The following is an 18,622-nucleotide window of genomic DNA, read 5'->3' on the forward strand; positions in this document are numbered from 1 at the left end:
CCGACGTCAGCACTCAATGGGGGAAGCCTCCAAGGTCTTACTCTTGAACCTGCACAGGATGGCGATTATATCACTGTCATTGAACCAGCGGGCACATCCTTCAGAGGAACTGTGCCAATTCGACTTACAGTACCACCGAGTAACGGAAACCCTGGTACTGTCATCATCCAAACGCCTGTGCCAGGAACTCTGAGGCCGTTGGTTCTTGAGCCTTTGACTCCCAATACCTTGGGCGCTCTGGGACTAGCTGGTCAAACCATCACCCTCCAGCCTGCGGATGCGACTGGCTATGTGACCATAATCGAGCCAGCCGAAGGGAGTGTCACGCCGACAGCACCTATCCGAACTACCATTCCACCGACTGGTACTAAGCCGGGAACCGTACTCATCCAAACACCACCTGGATGGAACGATGGAGGAGATGGCACGGCGTTTCAACCGACGCGAACCCGCCCACAAGGCTCGGTATCTTATACGACTATTACTCGTGGTGTACCAATGGACTTTGGTGGCTCGGGAAGCGGCTCTGATGGTGGCTCAAATGGAGGATCAGGATCTGGTGGAGAAGATGACGAAGATGACGGTTCTGGGAGTGCCCAGGGCAGACCAGGTCAAGGTGGCGACGATGAATCAGGACCGCGACAGACTCTCACCATTCCTCCTGAGGCCGGAAATCCCGGTACTGTCCTTGTTCTGACACCTGAAGACCCCAACAACCCGCAAACTGGTAACAACGGCGAAGGCGACAATGGTGCCCAGGCTACTGGAGGATCCAGTGGTGGGAGCCAAGGTGGTTCAGGTGGTGGTTCAGACTCATCGAGTGGCGGAAATGGTCAGAATGGAGGCGGAGAGAGCTCTAACAATGGCGGATCTGGAGGTGGCTCCAACAGCGGCAGCGGTAGCTCATCTGGCCGACCAGGTCAAGGGGGCAGCTCCAGCAACGGAGGGTCCGCTGGTGGCGACGATGACCCCGTACAAGGCGGTGTTCAGGGCTCCGGCTCTGGATCTGAAGGCGATGATGAAGATAGTGCATCAGGGAACGGAGGATCCTCAGGCTCAAACAACGGCAACGGATCTAGCAATGGCGGATCATCAAGTTCTGGTGGTGGAAACACAGGCAGCGGTGGTAAGGGAGGAACCCAGGGTGGAGCTCAAGGTGGTTCCGACAGTGAAGGTGGCTCTGGAGGCAGTGGTACACGATCCGCTGGCTCTTCTTCAAGCACCAAGGGCGCTTCTAGTGGCGGCTCTGGCGGTAACGATGATCCAACATCTGGAGACACTGAGTCTGAAGGCGGTGGCTCAGAGGGCGGTTCAGATTCTGGCAATGGAAGCTCCGGTGGTACTGTATCTACGTCTGGAGGCAAAGGGTCCAGTGGAGATGACGATGACTCCGGGTCTGGAGGAAATGCAGCTGGAGGGAACAATGGTGGTTCGGGTCAGTCGTCCTCATCACGCAGAGCAAGTACTTCTCGGCGCCCAACAACTCGATCGCCAATCGTCAGGACATCGCCCTCGACCTACGTCGTCACATCCAGCAGCACTGTCTTTACCATCACTGCCGACGTCGTCGAGACTCTCACAAATGCTGAGCCTCAGAGGACTCGTCGATCAAGCAGCACCCGCCGTCTCACAGCTGGAGTCGAAGGCCTAGGCGGCACAGGAATTGCCGCGACCGACAGGACGACGTTCAGAAGGCCTTCCAACAGTCGGTCTGCAGGATCTGCGGCCACTGCCTCTGGCGATGCTGAGTCAGATTCCCAACAGACTACACAGGCTCCTGGACGCCCTTCAAGTACGCGACGGGCTGGTGCTTCATCAAGTTCAGATTATTCTGGCACAGTCGACACGCGCGTTCGCCCTGGGGGTAGTGGCCTGGGCTCCACGCGCAGCAGGACTTCGACTTCAGGCCAAGCTTCTCGACCTGTGAATGACGAGACTACGATTGTTGATAGTGGCCCAGTCGAGACAAACGATCCTGGGTCTGATGCAGAGGAAGCTACATCATCTGGTGGAAACGCCGCCCAGAGCTCATCAGCTACCCGCTCGGGACAAGGATTAAGCGCTTCTCAATCTATTAGTACGCGAAGACCTGCCGCAGCGACTTCTTCGTCAGGTATTCCTTTCACTGCGAGACCTGCTGTCTTGCCGACTAGCTCTGGTAATGCTGAAGCTGGAGGGACGTCGCAGGCTTCGCAGAGAAGTAGCAGGTCAACTAGCTCGGCGTCGGTTAATGGGGAAGCTCAATCGAGGTCAACGGCGGCTGGAACCAACGGTGGTGCTTCTTCAGACGATGCTGACCCGACATCACAAGGATTGGGAGCTTCCAGTGGCTCACAGTCAACTAGCGCTGGTCCCACAGGCTCTTCATCAGCTTCAGCAGGATCTAGCGCGACAACATCTGGAGGCACATCACCTGTTGCAAACACTAGAGATGGCGGTAGCCCGTCAACCTCAGGAGCCGCAGCCGGTTCCTCAAGGTCTGCCGCTTCAACTCCCTCGCGTGAGAGTTCCTCTGTGTCGGATGCTGGAAGTTCCCAGTCTGAAGCAGCTCGGGGCTCCAGCGCGGGTACATCGCCAGCGTCGCAAGGTTCAAGCCAGAGCTCAAGTGCTACCAGAAGAACTGAGGAACTCAATTTTGAGACCCTTATTGGTACTCAGAGTGTTCCGGAGTCAGATCGCGTGGAACAGCCTGGTGAAACTTCGTCGACTCGTTCAGCGACAAGCAGTGGTGCCGGATTGACAGGTCAGCCAGCTGGGGGAGTCGGAGGCTCAACCACTGCTGAGTCAAACTCACAAACCACCACTGTTGATGATGATGACGCCGCGACGACCTCTAGTGGAGAGGCACTTACTGGCGGACCTTCCGGTGGTGCTACATCTAGAAGTGCGGGTGGGAGCTCAGTGAGCGATGATTCTGATGCAGAGACCTCCGCCGCTTCTAGAGATCCTGGTTCTGAGACGGCATCTGATGATGCTCAAGAGACCGGAGATCCTACTGGTACCGCTCAACCTGAAAACGGCGACACCAGCTTGGTCTCTCCTCAAGTGCCAGTTCCTACTGATCCATTACCAGAAACCGGATCGAGCAGCCAGTCACTTACTGGCGGAGTCGAAGGCATATCCGCCATTAGTGACCCATCCTTCGAGTCTCCTGAGTTACCACTGCCAACTGCTGTATCAACTGGTCCCCTTCCTGACTCCAATCTGCTATCTACAGCAACCGATGAGGAGACGTCCGGGGGATCACCTGGATTTGAGGTTCCTACTGGCTCTCAGGCCGCGCCATCAGACGATGGTGGTCTTGACCCTGATTCAGGAGAGACCGCTACAGATGGACCCACGCGCAGTGAGACTTCTGAGCCCGATTCTTCTTCTGACTCGTCGGATGACGAAGCGTCTGAGACGGGGTCTGGAAATCCAGGTGAAACAGGTACTGGAGTATCAGGTGGAGCTACTCAGAGTGGCTCATCAGGTAATGGCGACGACGATGGCGCGAGCACCACAGTCGGAGCAGGTGCTGAGCCTTCTGACACAGACACCGATACGGAAAGCGAGACCTCTGATCCTGATGCCACTACCGACAGCCCAGGACCTGGAGCTGGTCCCAACACTGATGAAGATGACCAAACCATCACCGACGCATCTGGCGGAAACCCTACAGCTGGTATCCCAGCAGACAACAGTCTGACTACTGATGCTCCTGGTGGTGCATTGGCAACAATCACCGTCTTCAGAGCAGGTCGCGGCCCAGCCCGAACAACTCTCTACGTCCCTCCCCAAGCATCCAACGACCCATGGACAGTCGTCATCGAGACGCCAGTTTCAGAAACCCAATCTGAAGCTGCGACTGCTCGTGGAGACGACGATGTACTTGCTACCACTACTGGTATCGGCGGTAATACCAATGTCACAATCTTCAGAGCTGGATCCAGCCCTGCAAGAAGGACTCTTTATGTACCTCCCAGATTTGCGAATGAGCCGGGTACGATTATCATTGAGACGCCAACTGTGACAGGTTTGTCTGTTATCGCAACTGCGACTGAGACTGGGCTTGAGACAACTGGTGTTAGGCCGAACATCACGGTTTATAGCTCTGGTACTGCTTCCAGCAGGATCACTATCTATGTACCTCCTACCGCTTCAGATGGAGATGGATATATCATCATTGAGACTCCTGTTTCTGAAGCCGATCCAGATGCTACTGAGAGCGCTGGAGATGGTAGTGGTCCTACAGCTGGGTCGCCAGCTGGTATCGCCAATGTCACTGTCTACAGTTCCGGTACTGCGTCAGAAATACGAACCCTGTATATCCCCCCTACTGCCTCTGGCGAAGCTGGCACTATTATTATTGAGACCCCTGTATCCGATCCTGATACAGAAGAGACGGGAGGTAATGGCGGAGGCAGCCAGACTACCGGCTTTGAACCTGGCGTCAGACCCAACGTGACGGTGTACAGTTCAGGTACTGCCTCAGAAAGGATAACTCTATACATCCCACCCACGGCATCGGGCGAAGCCGGAACCATTGTCATCCAAACGCCAGTCTCCGACGAAGATTCTGGTACTATAACCGGAGGTCCTGGAGACGAGAGCGGAAACACTGCCACTTCTGAAGACAGAACCGATGTAACCATCTATACAGAAGCAACTGGATCCCCTGGAAACACTAGATACATCTCACCGACCGTTTCTGGAGAAAGAGGCACTTATATCATTGAGACGCTTGCCTCTGAAGCCGATGAAGAGACTGCTTCCAATGGCTCAGCTGAGATCACAGGCCCTGAAGCCTCGATCACACCAGTTCCCACCGATGAGGTCTCACCAGGCGACAGTGGAAATGTTACTCTCTACCGAGCTGGAGAAGGGTCAGAAAGGAGCACGATCTTCATCCCACCAGAAACCACCGGTGACCCATGGACAATTGTGATTGAGACACCAATCTCACAGACCGAATTGGTAGAGACAGGAACAGTTTCAGGCTTCCAAACAACTGTCTCCGCTATCACCGGAATCGCCAACTTGACCATCTTCAGAGCCGGTGCTGCATCTACAACAAAGACTGTTTACGTAGCACCCAAGACGTCAGGTGCTCCAGGAACTGTTATCATCGAAACCCCCGTTCCAAGAACACAGACCAGTGGTCTTACAGCTAATCCTGAAGCACAAACAACTGTTGGCGCTGGATCAAACACTACTATCTTTGTTCCGGGTACTGGGCCAGGAAGAACCACTTACTACGTTCCTCCTTCGGATCCGAATGACCCTGGTACCGTTTATGTTGAGACTCCTGTGTCTGGAGAAGAGACTGAAGAGCCCACTGATGTTAGCGCTACAGGAACGGATGTTGCGCCTGGTAGTGGCATCAATGTCACCGAGTACAGTGGCGTGGCAGGGTCTGTTACCCGTACTATCTATATCCCTCCAACAGCACCTGGAGAGGATGGCATTATAATCATTGAGACGCCAACATCTGGGCCTGATGGTGGCTCTGATGATACCACTGAGAGTCTATCTGGAGTCACAGTGATCGTGGCAAGGACTACCGTCACGGTGTATAGCGGTGGGCCTGGATCTGTTACAAGAACTGTCTACGTGCCGCCTACGGCTTCGGATGAAGCAGGTACCATGTACATCGAGACACCAACTGGATCTGAAGCCACTGCCACCGGTGAAGAAGAAGTCATCTCAGCGACAAGAACTGTCACTGTATACACCGGTGTACCCGGATCAGTTACAAGAACCGTTTATGTACCACCTACAGCGATTGATGAGCCAGGTACTTTGTTCATTGAGACACCCGTCGATGGTTCCGGGGCGACAGCTACTGATGGCAAGGATGCCATCTCGGCAGCAACAACTGTCACTATCTTCAGTGGTGGTCCTGGCTCAGTCACAAGGAGTGTCTATGTTCCTCCCACTGCTTCAGGCGAGGCGGGCACTATGTACATTGAGACTCCTACAGATGGATCTGAAGCTGCTTCTACTAGTGAAGAAGATGTCATCTCTGCTGCGACTACTGTCACGATCTTCAGCGGCGGCCCCGCTTCGGTCACGAGGACCGTGTATATCCCGCCTACAGCTTCTGGTGAGGCGGGTACACTCATCATTGAGACGCCAACCGAAGAAGCTGCATCTACCGCTACAGACAACAATGGCGAAGATGCTATATCTGCTGCTACTACAGTTACCATCTTTAGTGGCGGTCCTGCATCCGTGACCAGAACGGTGTATATCCCACCTACAGCCTCTGGAGAAGCAGGAACTCTTATTATCGAGACTCCTGCAGATGGCTCTGAAGCCAGTCTGACGAGTGATGGCGGCGCAGAGGAAACTGAAGGTTCTACTGAGACAGGTGCTCCTACTGAAGCAGAAGAGGAAGCTATCTCAGCGGCGACTACAGTGACTATCTTTAGTGGAGGTCCTGCGGCAGTCACGAGAACTACTTACATCCCACCAACAACTTCTGGTGAAGCCGGGACTCTCGTTATCGTGACACCTACTGGTGGATCGGATGCTAGTACAATTGGCGGTGATGGTGATAGCTCTGAAACTGGCTCTATCTCTGACTCTGGTGAGATCACGGCGAGAACGACCGTCACGATCTTCAGCGGTGGTTCAGGCTCCGCTACTCGAACTGGTACCCTTATCGTGGAGACACCCACGTCTGATCCAGACGACGATGATGACTCCAGCATCACTGGCACAGGTGCTAGTGGCCCAACTGCAATTGTCACTCCTGAAGGTCCAGGTAATGTCACCATCTATAGTGGTGGACCTGCTTCGTCAACAACCACTCGTTTTATCCCTGCCACTGCGTCAGGAGAGCCCGGTACTGTGGTCATTGAGACCCCAACAGCTGGACCTCAAGCTACAGGCATCGGAAATGTCACTATCGTCACTGGAGGCCCTGCTACAGTCACTCAGACTCGGTATATCCCTGCCACGGTGACTGACGAGCCTGGAACTATTGTTATTGAAACACCGACTTCTCAAGTTGATGAAGAAGGAAGTGCAGGAAACACAACTATCTACAGTGCCGTCTCCGCTACTGGTACTCGTACTATCTATATCCCACCCACAGTATCTGGCGAGCCTGGAACCGTCATCGTTGAAACACCTGCGGTAAGAGCCGTGACTATCTATACAGATGGTCCTGCTTCTACCACCCGAACTCTCACAATTCCGGGTATTGCGTCAGGCGATCCCGATACGATTCTCATCGAGACCCCGACTTCAGGTTCAGGCTCTCGTCCTGCCAATGTCACTGTATACACTGGTGTCTCTGCGACTGTCGCCACAACCCGTTTCGTTCCTGGTATAGCTTCAGATGAGCCGGGAACTTTCATCGTTGAGACGCCAATTGGCAGTCCAACTTACGTGACTGTCTACAGTGGTGGACCAGGTACAGCTGTTACAACGATCTATCTAACGCCTAGTGCATCCGGTGACTCTACCACCATGATCATCCAGACTCCTACTCAAGGATCTGAGGAGTCTGCCACGGGTGAAGATGAAAGCGTCACTGTCTCCGAAACTGGTAGCCAGATCGCTACGCCTTCTTCCGCTGGCAATGTCACTATCTACAGTGGAGGCCCTGGCACAGTTCGACAGACCATCTACATCCCGCCTACAGCCTCTGGTGAACAAGGAACTGTTATTATTGAAACGCCGACATCAGTACCAGATGTTGAGGCATCTGAGACAGTTGCTCCTACAGGTATTCGCAACGTCACTATTGTTAGTGGCGGCCCTGGCACAGCAACGAGAACTATCTATATCCCACCAACGGCATCTGGAGAGGCCGGAACTATTGTCATCGAGACACCAACTGACTCTTATGATGATACCTCAGCCACTGAAACTTCCCAAGAGGCTGCAGCTACGACGATTGCTCCTACGGTATCCGGAGGCAATGTCACAAGTATCAGTGGCGGTCCAGCCAGCGTTACAAGAACAGTGTATATCCCACCTACTGCATCTGGCGAGCCAGGAACAGTTATCATCGAGACTCCCACTGGTGATGAGAATAGTGGCATGTCTGAGACTGGAACCATTACAGAGGCTCCGGGCACATCGGCGTCTCGTCGTGGCAACGTCACCATCTACACTCAAGCTCCGGGAACAGCTGGTGGAACATTCTACTTCCCACCTGACGACCCAGAAGAGTCGGGCACTGTCATCATTGAGACACTACCTGGTGATGCCGAGGAAACTGAGGCTGGGTCTTCTGAAAGCTCAGTCGCTACAACTGCTGGTGGCCGAGTCAATACCACGATCTTCAGCGGTGGCCCAGTCACTGCCCCGCGAACTTTATACATCCCAGCCACGGTATCTGGAGAGCCAGATACCGTGCTTGTTGAGACACCAACCACTGGTCCAGAAGTAGAGCCGTCAGAACCAGCGACTGGCCAGAGATATACAACCATCTTTGGTGGCGGCTCTGGAACAGCCACGAGGACCATCACCATTCCTGCTACTGTGTCTGGTGAGTTGGACACTGTTCTCGTAGAAACTCCCACTGGTGGTGCTGCCGATATCACGATCACAAGAGGAGGGCCTGTCTCAGTCGCCACGACTATCACCATTCCCGGTGCGCCTGGTGAACCTGACACAGTTCTTATCGAAACACCAACTGAATCTAGCGATTCTGATCCATCGGAGACTGGAAGCGGCGCAGGTGAAGTGACTTCCACTCGCGGCGGACCAGTTACGGCTGCGACAACGATCACTATCCCTGGTGAATCAGGCCAGCCAGACACTGTTATCGTTGAAACGCCTACAAGTCCCTCTGATGGTGAGGAATCTACAGCGACTGAAGACGGCCCAGTTGAAGTGACTTCGACTAGAGGAGGACCGGTAACAGCAGCAACAACCATCACTATTCCTGGTCAATCGGGGCAGCCAGACACCGTTATTATTGAAACGCCTACAAGATCCTCCGATGATGAATCGACAGAGACCGGAGACAGCCCAGGAGAGGTAACTTCAACACGAGGAGGACCTGTAACAGCAGCGACTACTATAACCATTCCTGGTGAATCGGGTGAGCCGGACACGGTCATCGTTGAGACTCCTGCAAGATCGAATGAGCCTTCGGTAACTGGTGGTGTCCAAGCGATTACTTCCACTCGAGGTGGACCTGTGACAGCTGCTACAACTATTACGATCCCTGGTGGATCAGGTCAGCCTGATACCGTTATTGTTGAGACACCTCGATCTTCTGATGAGGATGGACCATCTGCAACTGATGATGGTCAAGATGAGGTTACTATCACTCGGGGCGGGCCTGTGACTGCTGCCACGACAGTGACTATTCCTGGAGTATCTGGTGGACCGGATACTGTTTATATTGAGACGCCTAGTCAGTCCTCCGCAGGAACTGCGGCTGTTCAAGAGGTTACTATCACGCGAGGTGGCCCTGTAACGGCTGCTATTACAGTCACTATCCCTGGAGTGTCTGGCGGTCCCGATACTGTTTACATCGAGACACCTACAGAGTCTGCCAATGGCTCTGCAGGAACCGGGGCTGTTCAGGGGGTTACTATTACGCGAGGCGGCCCTGTTACAGCTGCCACAACAGTAACCATTTCTGGCGTATCTGGAGGACCAGATACTGTTTATATCGAGACGCCTACCGAATCTGCTGGCGGTGGTAGTGAGACAACAGTAACTGATGCCGTTGAAGAAATTACTATCACAAGAGGCGGCCCAGTCACAGCGGCAACAACAAGAACAATCCCTGGTGTTTCTGGAGGACCAGACACTGTTTATGTTGAGATACCTACGGAGTCCGCTACTGGAGGTACAGAGTCGCCAGTAACCGGAGCTGTTCAAGAGATTACTATCACAAGAGGCGGTCCCGTCACAGCTGCAACAACAATTACCATTCCCGGTGAATCTGGAGGGCCAGATACTGTACTGGTTGAAGTGCCGGCTGAGTCTGCTGAGAGATCCTCAGAAACCGGCTCTGTTCGGGAAGTCACTATTACAAGAGGTGGTCCAGTTACAGCTGCAACAACACTGACTATTCCTGGTGAATCTGGTGGACCAGACACTGTGCTGATTGAGACCCCAAATATCTCTGCTGGCAATGGAGATGAGTCTTCTACAGCTGGTTCTGTTCAGGAGGTCACTATTACACGAGGAGGACCAGTCACAGCTGCGACAACACTCACTATTCCTGGTGAATCTGGTGGACCAAACACTGTACTGATTGAGACTCCCACTGGCTCTTCTGGTGATGACGATGAGACCTCTGCGACTGGTACTGCCCAAGGAGAAGTTACCATTACTCGGGCCGGTCCAGTCACAGCCCCTACAACGCTCACCATACCTGGAGCTTCGGGCCAGCCAGATACCGTTGTCGTCGAAACCCCAACTGAGTCTGCTAGCAAACCATCAGAGACTAATGATAACAGGGAAGAAGTGACCATTACTCGAGGTGGTCCTGTGACAGCAGCAACTACAATCACCTTGCCCGGTGTATCAGGCGGGCCAGATACCGTCATTGTCGAGACGCCGACTGGCGCATTTGAGACCCCCAATAACGCTCTGGCCAACGTCACTGTATATAGCGGCGGCCCTGTCTTGGTTACTCGTACCATATATCTTCCGCCAGATGCATCGGGTGAGGCTGGCACTATTGTTATCGAGACACCAGATGGTTCTAGTCCTACAGAGACCGCCCGTGGACCTGGAAATGTCACCATTTACACTGGTATTCCTGGAACAGCTACGAGAACCCTCTTTGTACCTGCTACAGCTTCAGGAGAGCCAGGCACCATTCTAATCGAGACACCAACTGGTTCCTCTGGTGATGAGGAGACTACAGGAAGCATTGTTGCAACAGCGACAGGACCTCTCACTACCTCTGAGGGCAGACCCAATACTACCATCTTCAGCGGTGGATCAGGCTCATCAACAAGGACAATCTACTTCCCGCCAGCTTCCGATGACCCCGATGGGCTTGGAACCGTTGTCATTGAGACACCAACCTCTGGTTCTGAAGAGGAAGATCCCGAAGCAACAACCAGTGCCATTTCTAGTGGAGGACCAGCCAACATCACCCGTATCGTCGGAGGTCCTGCTTCAGTCACTACCACTATCTATATCCCCCCTACAGCATCCGGAGAGCCAGGTGTTGTGATCATTGAGACGCCTACGTCAGGTCCCGAGGATACAGCGGCTAGTGAGAGTGCTGCAAACACCGCATTCCCTGTTGGAAGACAGAATGTTACTCTCTACAGCGGTGGTCCAGGCACGGTTGCAACAACAATCTACTACCCACCTGCATCAAGCAACCCTGATGGGCCAGGAACCGTGGTGATCCAGACTCCAACAGCTGGCCCTGAAGAGGAGACACCATCAGCTTCTGCAAGTGAAGCTGTTACGCCAATCCAGAACGTTACTCGCATCGTGGGAGGACCCGCGTCTGTCACAACGACGATCTATATCCCTCCCACTGCATCTGGTGAACCTGGTGTAGTCATTATTGAGACGCCGACAACCAGTCCCGAGGACGAAGAGACATCTTCGGTATCTATTACCGAAACTGCCAGCGATGGAGAAGCAACTGGAATTCCTAACGTTACCCGCTACGTTGGCGGTCCTGCTTCTATCACAACAACCATTTACATCCCACCAGCATCTTCTGGCGAGCCCGGAACTGTCCTCATTCAAACACCTTCCGCCGCACCTGATGAGACTACCACATCTACCCCATCAGCTGAAGCGCCAACTGAAGTTCCAAATGTCACTCGTTACGTCGGCGGCCCAGCATCAGTCACTACGACCTATACAATCCCCCCAGCTTCATCTGGAGAGCCAGGCACGGTGGTCATTCAGACTCCCTCGGCTAGTCCCGCTGCAGAAACAACATCTAGTGAGGCTATCACAAGTGTTGAGTCTCCAAGCGCAATCCAAAACGTGACTCGCTTCGTCGGAGGACCTGCATCAGTCACGACGACAATCTACATTCCTCCCGCTTCTTCTGGTGAACCCGGCACGATACTCATCCAAACGCCAAGCTCTGCTCCCGAGGAGACTTCATCAACAGCAACCGCAAGCACAACAGAACCACCAACAGTTGCACAGAACACAACCATCTTCGCCGGTGGAGCAGGCTCAACTACACGAACCATCTACATCCCCCCTGTCTCAGAAGGCGAGCCAGGAACAGTCCTCATCGAAACGCCAACTGCCAGTTCCGCAGCTTCAACCACTCCTATCAGCGGAGCACCAGCAGGCATTCCAACAACTTCCACTCCAATCGTTGCAGGTACCAATGTCACTATCTTCAGAGCTGCTCCCGCCACAGCTACAGCTGGACGAACGCTGTACGATCCACCTACAGCAGCTGGAGAGCCGGGCACTATTATTGTTGAGACAATGGTCGTAACGCCAGTGGAATCTTCGACTTCTGGCTCAGCTGCGCCGTTGAGTATGGAGAGTCCTGTTTTTACAACTCTGAGTGGTTCTCCAACAAGCTCTGCTGCTGCTAGTTCTTCAAGCACTACTAGTGCAGCAGCGGTTGGTCCTACAACCAGTTCTTCTGCTGTCGCTTCAACTTCAACTACAAGTAGCGCGGCGGCAGTGGCGAGCTCATCGAGCAGTGCATCTGCAGCTGCTGCTTCAAGTTCCTCTAGTGCTGCTGCTGCCGCGACTTCAAGCTCTTCTGCCATTGCAGCAGCGGCCAGTTCTTCAAGTAGTGCAGCAGCTGCAGTAACTTCGTCAAGCAGTGCTGCTGCCGCGGCCAGTTCCTCTAGCGCTGCAGCTGCTGCTGCCTCAAGCTCATCCAGTGCCGCCGCCGCTGCTGCATCGTCAACATCAAGCGCAGCCCCAGCACCAATCACTACAAGCTCAACCAGTGCTGCGGCCCCAGTGGTCACCACCTCCAGCAGCGCAGTCATCCCTGTTGTCGTCACAAGCTCCAGCAGTACCACCAGCACAAGCATGATGCCTCAGCTCGCCTTTGGCCCAACATTTGACTGCGATGGTTTCGGCTATACCGTCGCAAGTCTTCTCGCCAACACTCTCACGCGCGTCAATCTCAACACTGGTGCACGAACAGATATTAGAACAGGTATTGGTCCCGGCGGTCCAATCAACGGTATCGGTTTCAACAAGCTTGATAACTACATCTATGGCTTTTATCAGCAGCCGCTTGTTAATGCCCTGCTTTGTGGTATTCTGGGCTGTAAGCGATCGGGACTTATTCGTATCGCTAAGGATGGTCGATGGGAGGTTCTTGATCTTGTCATTGGTACGAATGCTATTAGTATGGGTGATGTTGATGATCAAGGGCGTTTCTGGGTGTCGGAAGGTGGAGGACGATGGTGGTGTATTGATCTGAGGCCGACTAGCACCACTTTCGGCAAGGTTCTGAGCTCTGGCACGTCGAATACCGATCTCCTCTCTGGAGTCGGTGACTGGGCGTACGTTCCCGGAGGAGGCAACTATCTCTATGCCCTACAAGCATCAGTCATCGAGTCAGGCCTCCTTCGAACAAACATCGTTCGCTGGTCCACGACCACGCAAAAGTGGGAGCGTTACCAATCCTACCCAGGCCTCATCCTCACAACGCTCAACCTCGTCTGGGGCGCCGTCATGGCAGCACCAGATGGCACACTCTTCGGACAAGAGTCAGTACTGGGTCAAACGTGGAAGTTCTCACTCTCTTCCACAGCAAACCCGACACCTATTCCAGGCGGTGCAATTCTGAACTTGCTAGGATCGGATGGAGCCAAGTGCGCAGGTGCTTTAGTTTCATGATTCAAAGGATAACGAAAGCGGCAAGATTGTAACAAGGCCGAGGGTTGGACGCATGTACTGCCTTTTTTTTTTCTTTTGTACTAGTCGAGCGGTCTGCATTTTCTTTTCTATGTACTAATTAGCGATCACTACATGATCAACTATTTCTTTTCTCCAACTCATGTCGCCTTCGCGGGTGCAGATGCAAGCGTAGTAGAGCAAACGCAGCCCTGTCCTCCAATGCTAGTCACGGGAGGAGCATTGCAAGTAGCTTCGGTAGTCCAAGAAGCATAAGTAGACGTAGGTTCCTCAGAAACAACATCAGCCCTGACAAGAACAGGGATGATCTGACCGGTCGCAAGTCGGAAAGGTCGATGGTTGAGAGCTTGGAGAAGCTTGGTGATTTCACCAGAGTGACTGCTAATGCTGATCCAAACAGCATTATCACTTGTGAAGATATCATCGAGAACTTCCTTGCTTCGCGCCAATTGGTGTTCACCAGTCTCACCCTCCTTTCCAGTCCAGAGCTTATCCTTGTCGGAGAAACCCTTCTCGAACGTGATCTTTTTGGCGAGGGTCTTGATGAAGCTCTTGCTGCGACGGTGATCGCATGTTCGGATGCTGATGCCCTCGCGGAGAAGCTCCTTAACCATTGGGACGAAGGGTTTGTCCTTGGGGAGTTTCAGGCTCTGGAAGGTTTCCACGGCGGTCTCGACGCAGCGGGCGAGAGGGGAGGTGTAGTATGAGTCGAAGAATGGCATGCCTTCGTTCTCAAAGCGGGTCTTGAAGTAGGCGTTTGCCTTGTGAGCTTCGGCCTCGCCTGCGGGTGTGAGGAGAGGATCCTCCCATGTCGCTGTGGCGTTGCCGGACTGAAGTCCCCAGTAGCACTACAGAGGTCAGCTCGAGAAGTAGGAGTATTGAGTGAGGCAACTTACGTTCCAGGCGGGAGTTCCGTAAAAGGACTCAGCGGCGTTGTGCCAACCCTCACCGTGTCTTCCCATGACAAGAACCTTGTAGCGCGTCTTATCGCGACTAGCATTGCGGTTCAGGTGCTTGACATACTGCTCGAAGCGCTCCCACTGAGTCTTGTAGCCCTTTCGGGGGTTCTTGGGGTCAGTGGGATAAGTGCGGTTCAAGAGACCAAAGTTCCATTGAGCCTGATTCGTTAGTATGTGAGTCTGGGTGAGGTGAGAGGAGACCTTACGTAGTCAAAGCCAGTAGGGTTAGTGGCAAGATCATCTTGCATGAAGAATCCTTCAACAGAAGTATACTTGATTTCCTTATTCTTGGCAAAATGCCAATCCGCAAGAGCAGGCGGCGCAAAGGCCAGAAGCGCAGAGACGGTAGTGAACTTCATGATGCTCGCAGCTCAATTGCCAACGTCCAAGTCATGGGTGAATGACCTGGGCAAATGTGCATCTTTATACCTCATAACGCCGGACAGTTCTCCGATTTGACATGTTCATTTCAGGGTATCATCGCGTGTTTACCCCAAGCTTAAGAACAGTTGAGATGCATCTATTCCCGTCCGGGGAATCTTGGCCCGAGCAGGTCCACGATTAAGGCAAAGATCGGAGCCAATGGATCGGGAACGTGCCGAGCAAAGTGGAGTTTTTGCAGGGTCTCTTGGGATAAAAGGATGAAATGAGATCCGGATTCTCGGTCACAGAATGAGATAGTCAAAAGACTAGACGAAGAAAATGGAGGAAAATGGCATTCATTTGGAGAGTCAGTGACGAGAGATTGGTGTTTTTATCAAAAACGTGGTGTTGCTAGCGTGGTTGTTGTTTGCATGTGACAGGGGTATATCAAGACCCCTAAAAGACAAACAGTCTCTCGTATTCCATCCTTCGTTCATTCAATTATTGTCCTTGCTTGCGTATGCATTTCACGGTAATAACATGGATTAAAGCAAAACGTATTTAATTTATTCGTATTCACAGACGGTTACCTAAGCTTTATTGACCTCATCTCATATTCGTTAAATTGGCAGCGTATAAACGGACCAATCAAATCACTCACAAAATTGTTAGGCCACCCAACGCTCATCCATTGACTTCCAGCAGCTCAGTTAAGTAAAGTTACGTAGAACCATCACCTCACTGAGGCTCCTTAATCTTAAAAAAGACAATTCATCACCGCTTCTTCTTTTTGGTCTTTCATTTTTTGAACTTGGACTTATCAACATCACTCACTAAAAAGTCATCGCTATTGCTGTATCTCTGTCGTATCTTCTCTCGCTACCATGTCTTCGACTGACCCCACTAACCCCTCGATTGACGATGAGCTTCATCTTGAGGGTGAGCCTGCTCCTGAGCTCCTTGAGGGGCGCATTTGGGTCGACGGCTGCTTTGACTTCTTCCACCATGGTATTTACTCTTTCTCCCCCATCGCGCTCAGTGATACTGACCATATCAGGCCACGCTGGCGCTATTGTGCAGGCCCGCCAATTAGGCGATGAGCTTTACGCTGGCGTTCACTCAGACGAGGCCATCCTCGCCAACAAGGGCCCTACAGTCATGAACCTCGCAGAACGGTAATTCCAACTCATTTTTACCTGTCAAGCGACAGATTTACTGACATTTCCAGACTCGCCGCTACTGACGCTTGTCGCTGGGTTACACGTTCAGTCGGCCACGCACCCTACGTGACCTCTCTCCCCTACATCTCCCACTACGGCTGTAAATACGTCGTGCACGGCGACGACATCACTTCGGATAGCGATGGCAACGACTGCTACCGATTTGTAAAGGAGGCTGGTCGATTCAAGGTGGTTAAGCGCTCACCTGGTATCTCCACCACCGATCTCGTCGGTCGCATGCTTCTCTGCACAAAGACGCACTTCATCAAATCTCTCGAGAAGAAGCTCGCCGGTGAAGAAGGCCACGGCACATCGGAGGAGCGCATCACTGAGGGACAACAGATGCTGGAGCGCATGAAGCTGTATGCGACAGATGCCTCTGGCAAAGCACCCGGCGCCGAGGTATTCTTCTGGAAAGCGTCGCAGGTCGCTAAGGCGGAGGAGGGTGAGGAGGAAAGGGGCAGTTTCCGCCAACTTATTGAGGGACCCGGACCTAAGCCCGGCCAGCGCGTCGTGTATGTTGATGGAGGTTATGATCTCTTCTCCAGCGGACATATCGAGTTTCTGCGCCAAGTCCTCCTTGAGGAAGAAAAGCTCGCTCGTAAAGATGGTTGGTATTCCGAACAAGCCGTAAACGAGCGTCTCGGCAAGGGTGAAGATTATCCCCCCGCGTACGTCGTAGTAGGCGTGCACGAGGATGAGGTCATCAATCAATGGAAGGGAATCAACTACCCCATCATGAACACCTTCGAGCGCGGCCTCTGCGTCCTGCAGTGCAAGGTAAAACAACCCCCCAATACTACCCCAGACCTGAAAATCACTAACCATTTAAATCACAGTACATCAACGCCGTCATCTTTGGCGCACCCTTCGTTCCCACAAAGACTTACCTAAACACCCTACCGCGCGGCACCCCAGACGCCGTGTACCACGGCCCTACATCCTTCATGCCCCTGACATACGATCCGTACACAGCACCCAAAGCGATGGGGATCTACCGCGAAATCGGCGAGCACACGTTCGCACACGTCAACGCTGGTGAAATCGTGCAGAGGATCATGAAGTCGAGGGATATGTACGAGGCGCGCCAGAGGGCAAAGGGCGAGAAGGCAAGTGTTGAAGCAGCGGCGCGCCAGAGGGAGATTATGGAGGAGGAGCAGCGGAAGAAGGAGGCTGAAAGGGCGTAGGGCGTGGATGTGGTGATGGTGTGAAGAAAAGCCGGTAATTGGCGGTAAAGAAGGTGCCCTTTCAACAGGGAATCCTAAGAGATGGGGGATAAAAAGTACAGTATAGAGTAATCAGTTGATCATGATACCTAGAAATGACGAGTTCTGCAAGTCTATTGTGATTATACCCTTGCTATCGTACCCTTTTACCATAACATCTCGATACAATGACATGAAATCTCCACGCCACGAACACATAGGACCGATCATCGATAAGGACGCAGTAATGTGACCTCAAAAGAAACTCTTTATTATTCCTTGCCAATGCGTTCCAATTGGAGGGCATGACCTCACTGCTCCGAGGGGCGGTAACAATGGCAATTGACGGCTAGCCACGGTGTGCATGCGCAATTCCGCCCTGCCAAGATGAGAATTCTATCAAGGTTTCTTGTCTGTCAGAATTGACAAGCAGGGATTTTATGGCACATGACTATCTACTGCATAACCTGTATTATCTCTGATATGAGAATAGGTGAGGATTGATCCATTGGTTGGTTGTGTTATCTTGTTGATAGCCAATTGTTTAAGACAGTGGAGACTTGACGTTTGACAGGAGTTTGTTCCGCACTGGAAGAGCCGGTGCTTGGACCGGGTATTTTTGGTGGAATATGCAGTCGTGTAAGCGATCTCGATAAGCAAGTTCCAGAAGAGTCATGTGTCTTATTCCCAACAAATTCCAAGCCTCACCACTTGGCAGAAATACCAATGCAAAGTCATCTGTCCAATTCTTTCATCAATGGCGTAACCGATCAGTGAATTACACTCTAACTATAGTCTTCGTTATCTTCCAGAAGCATCATCAGTGGAACCTCTTTCATCATTCCAAACTGGCGGCTCCCATCCACCACGTCAAAAAGGCTGTGTGGAGCACTCACCACCTACTTAAAAGAGCCTAGTCCAATGGTCTATCGATATCATGAAAAAAAAGTTCGAGAAAAGAAAAAAAAAAACACCATCGCCGGAGCCGAGCACCGCGCGGGCAGAGGCGGTCTATCCGGGCCCGCGAGCGGCGGATATTTTTCTGCCCAGCTCGTGACTCTCCCGAACGAACAAAGTGGAGAGCGGA

At 52.7% G+C, this 18,622-nt stretch overlaps 3 protein-coding genes across 3 annotated transcripts; 2 read left to right on the forward strand and 1 right to left on the reverse strand.

Annotated features, from left to right (window-relative positions):
• Positions 1–7,511: 7,511 nt before the first annotated feature.
• BKA55DRAFT_562648 (uncharacterized protein) lies at positions 7,512–8,452 on the forward strand. Its single transcript, XM_046192313.1, has one exon. The coding sequence runs from the start codon at positions 7,571–7,573 to the stop codon at positions 8,384–8,386; it is 816 nt and encodes a 271-aa protein (XP_046052209.1). The 5' UTR covers positions 7,512–7,570; the 3' UTR covers positions 8,387–8,452.
• A 5,476-nt stretch (positions 8,453–13,928) lies between these two features.
• BKA55DRAFT_592226 (histidine phosphatase superfamily) lies at positions 13,929–15,106 on the reverse strand (the record flags this gene model as incomplete). The annotated part of the gene is made up of 3 exons (XM_046195360.1): positions 13,929–14,636; positions 14,685–14,906; positions 14,954–15,106. The coding sequence occupies 3 exons, from the start codon at positions 15,104–15,106 to the stop codon at positions 13,929–13,931; spliced, it is 1,083 nt and encodes a 360-aa protein (XP_046052210.1).
• Positions 15,107–15,528: 422 nt separating this feature from the next.
• Positions 15,529–17,863, forward strand: BKA55DRAFT_299814 (uncharacterized protein). Its single transcript, XM_046185595.1, has 5 exons — positions 15,529–15,777; positions 15,952–16,118; positions 16,168–16,285; positions 16,339–17,110; positions 17,170–17,863. Exons 2-5 carry the CDS (start codon positions 15,995–15,997, stop codon positions 17,515–17,517), a joined length of 1,362 nt encoding a protein of 453 aa, XP_046052211.1. The 5' UTR covers positions 15,529–15,777; positions 15,952–15,994; the 3' UTR covers positions 17,518–17,863.
• Positions 17,864–18,622: the final 759 nt, after the last annotated feature.

The sequence above is a fragment of the Fusarium redolens genome (genome assembly GCF_020744475.1).
Source record: "Fusarium redolens strain MPI-CAGE-AT-0023 chromosome Unknown BKA55scaffold_5, whole genome shotgun sequence".
In the NCBI taxonomy this organism is placed as follows: Eukaryota; Fungi; Ascomycota; class Sordariomycetes; order Hypocreales; family Nectriaceae; genus Fusarium; species Fusarium redolens.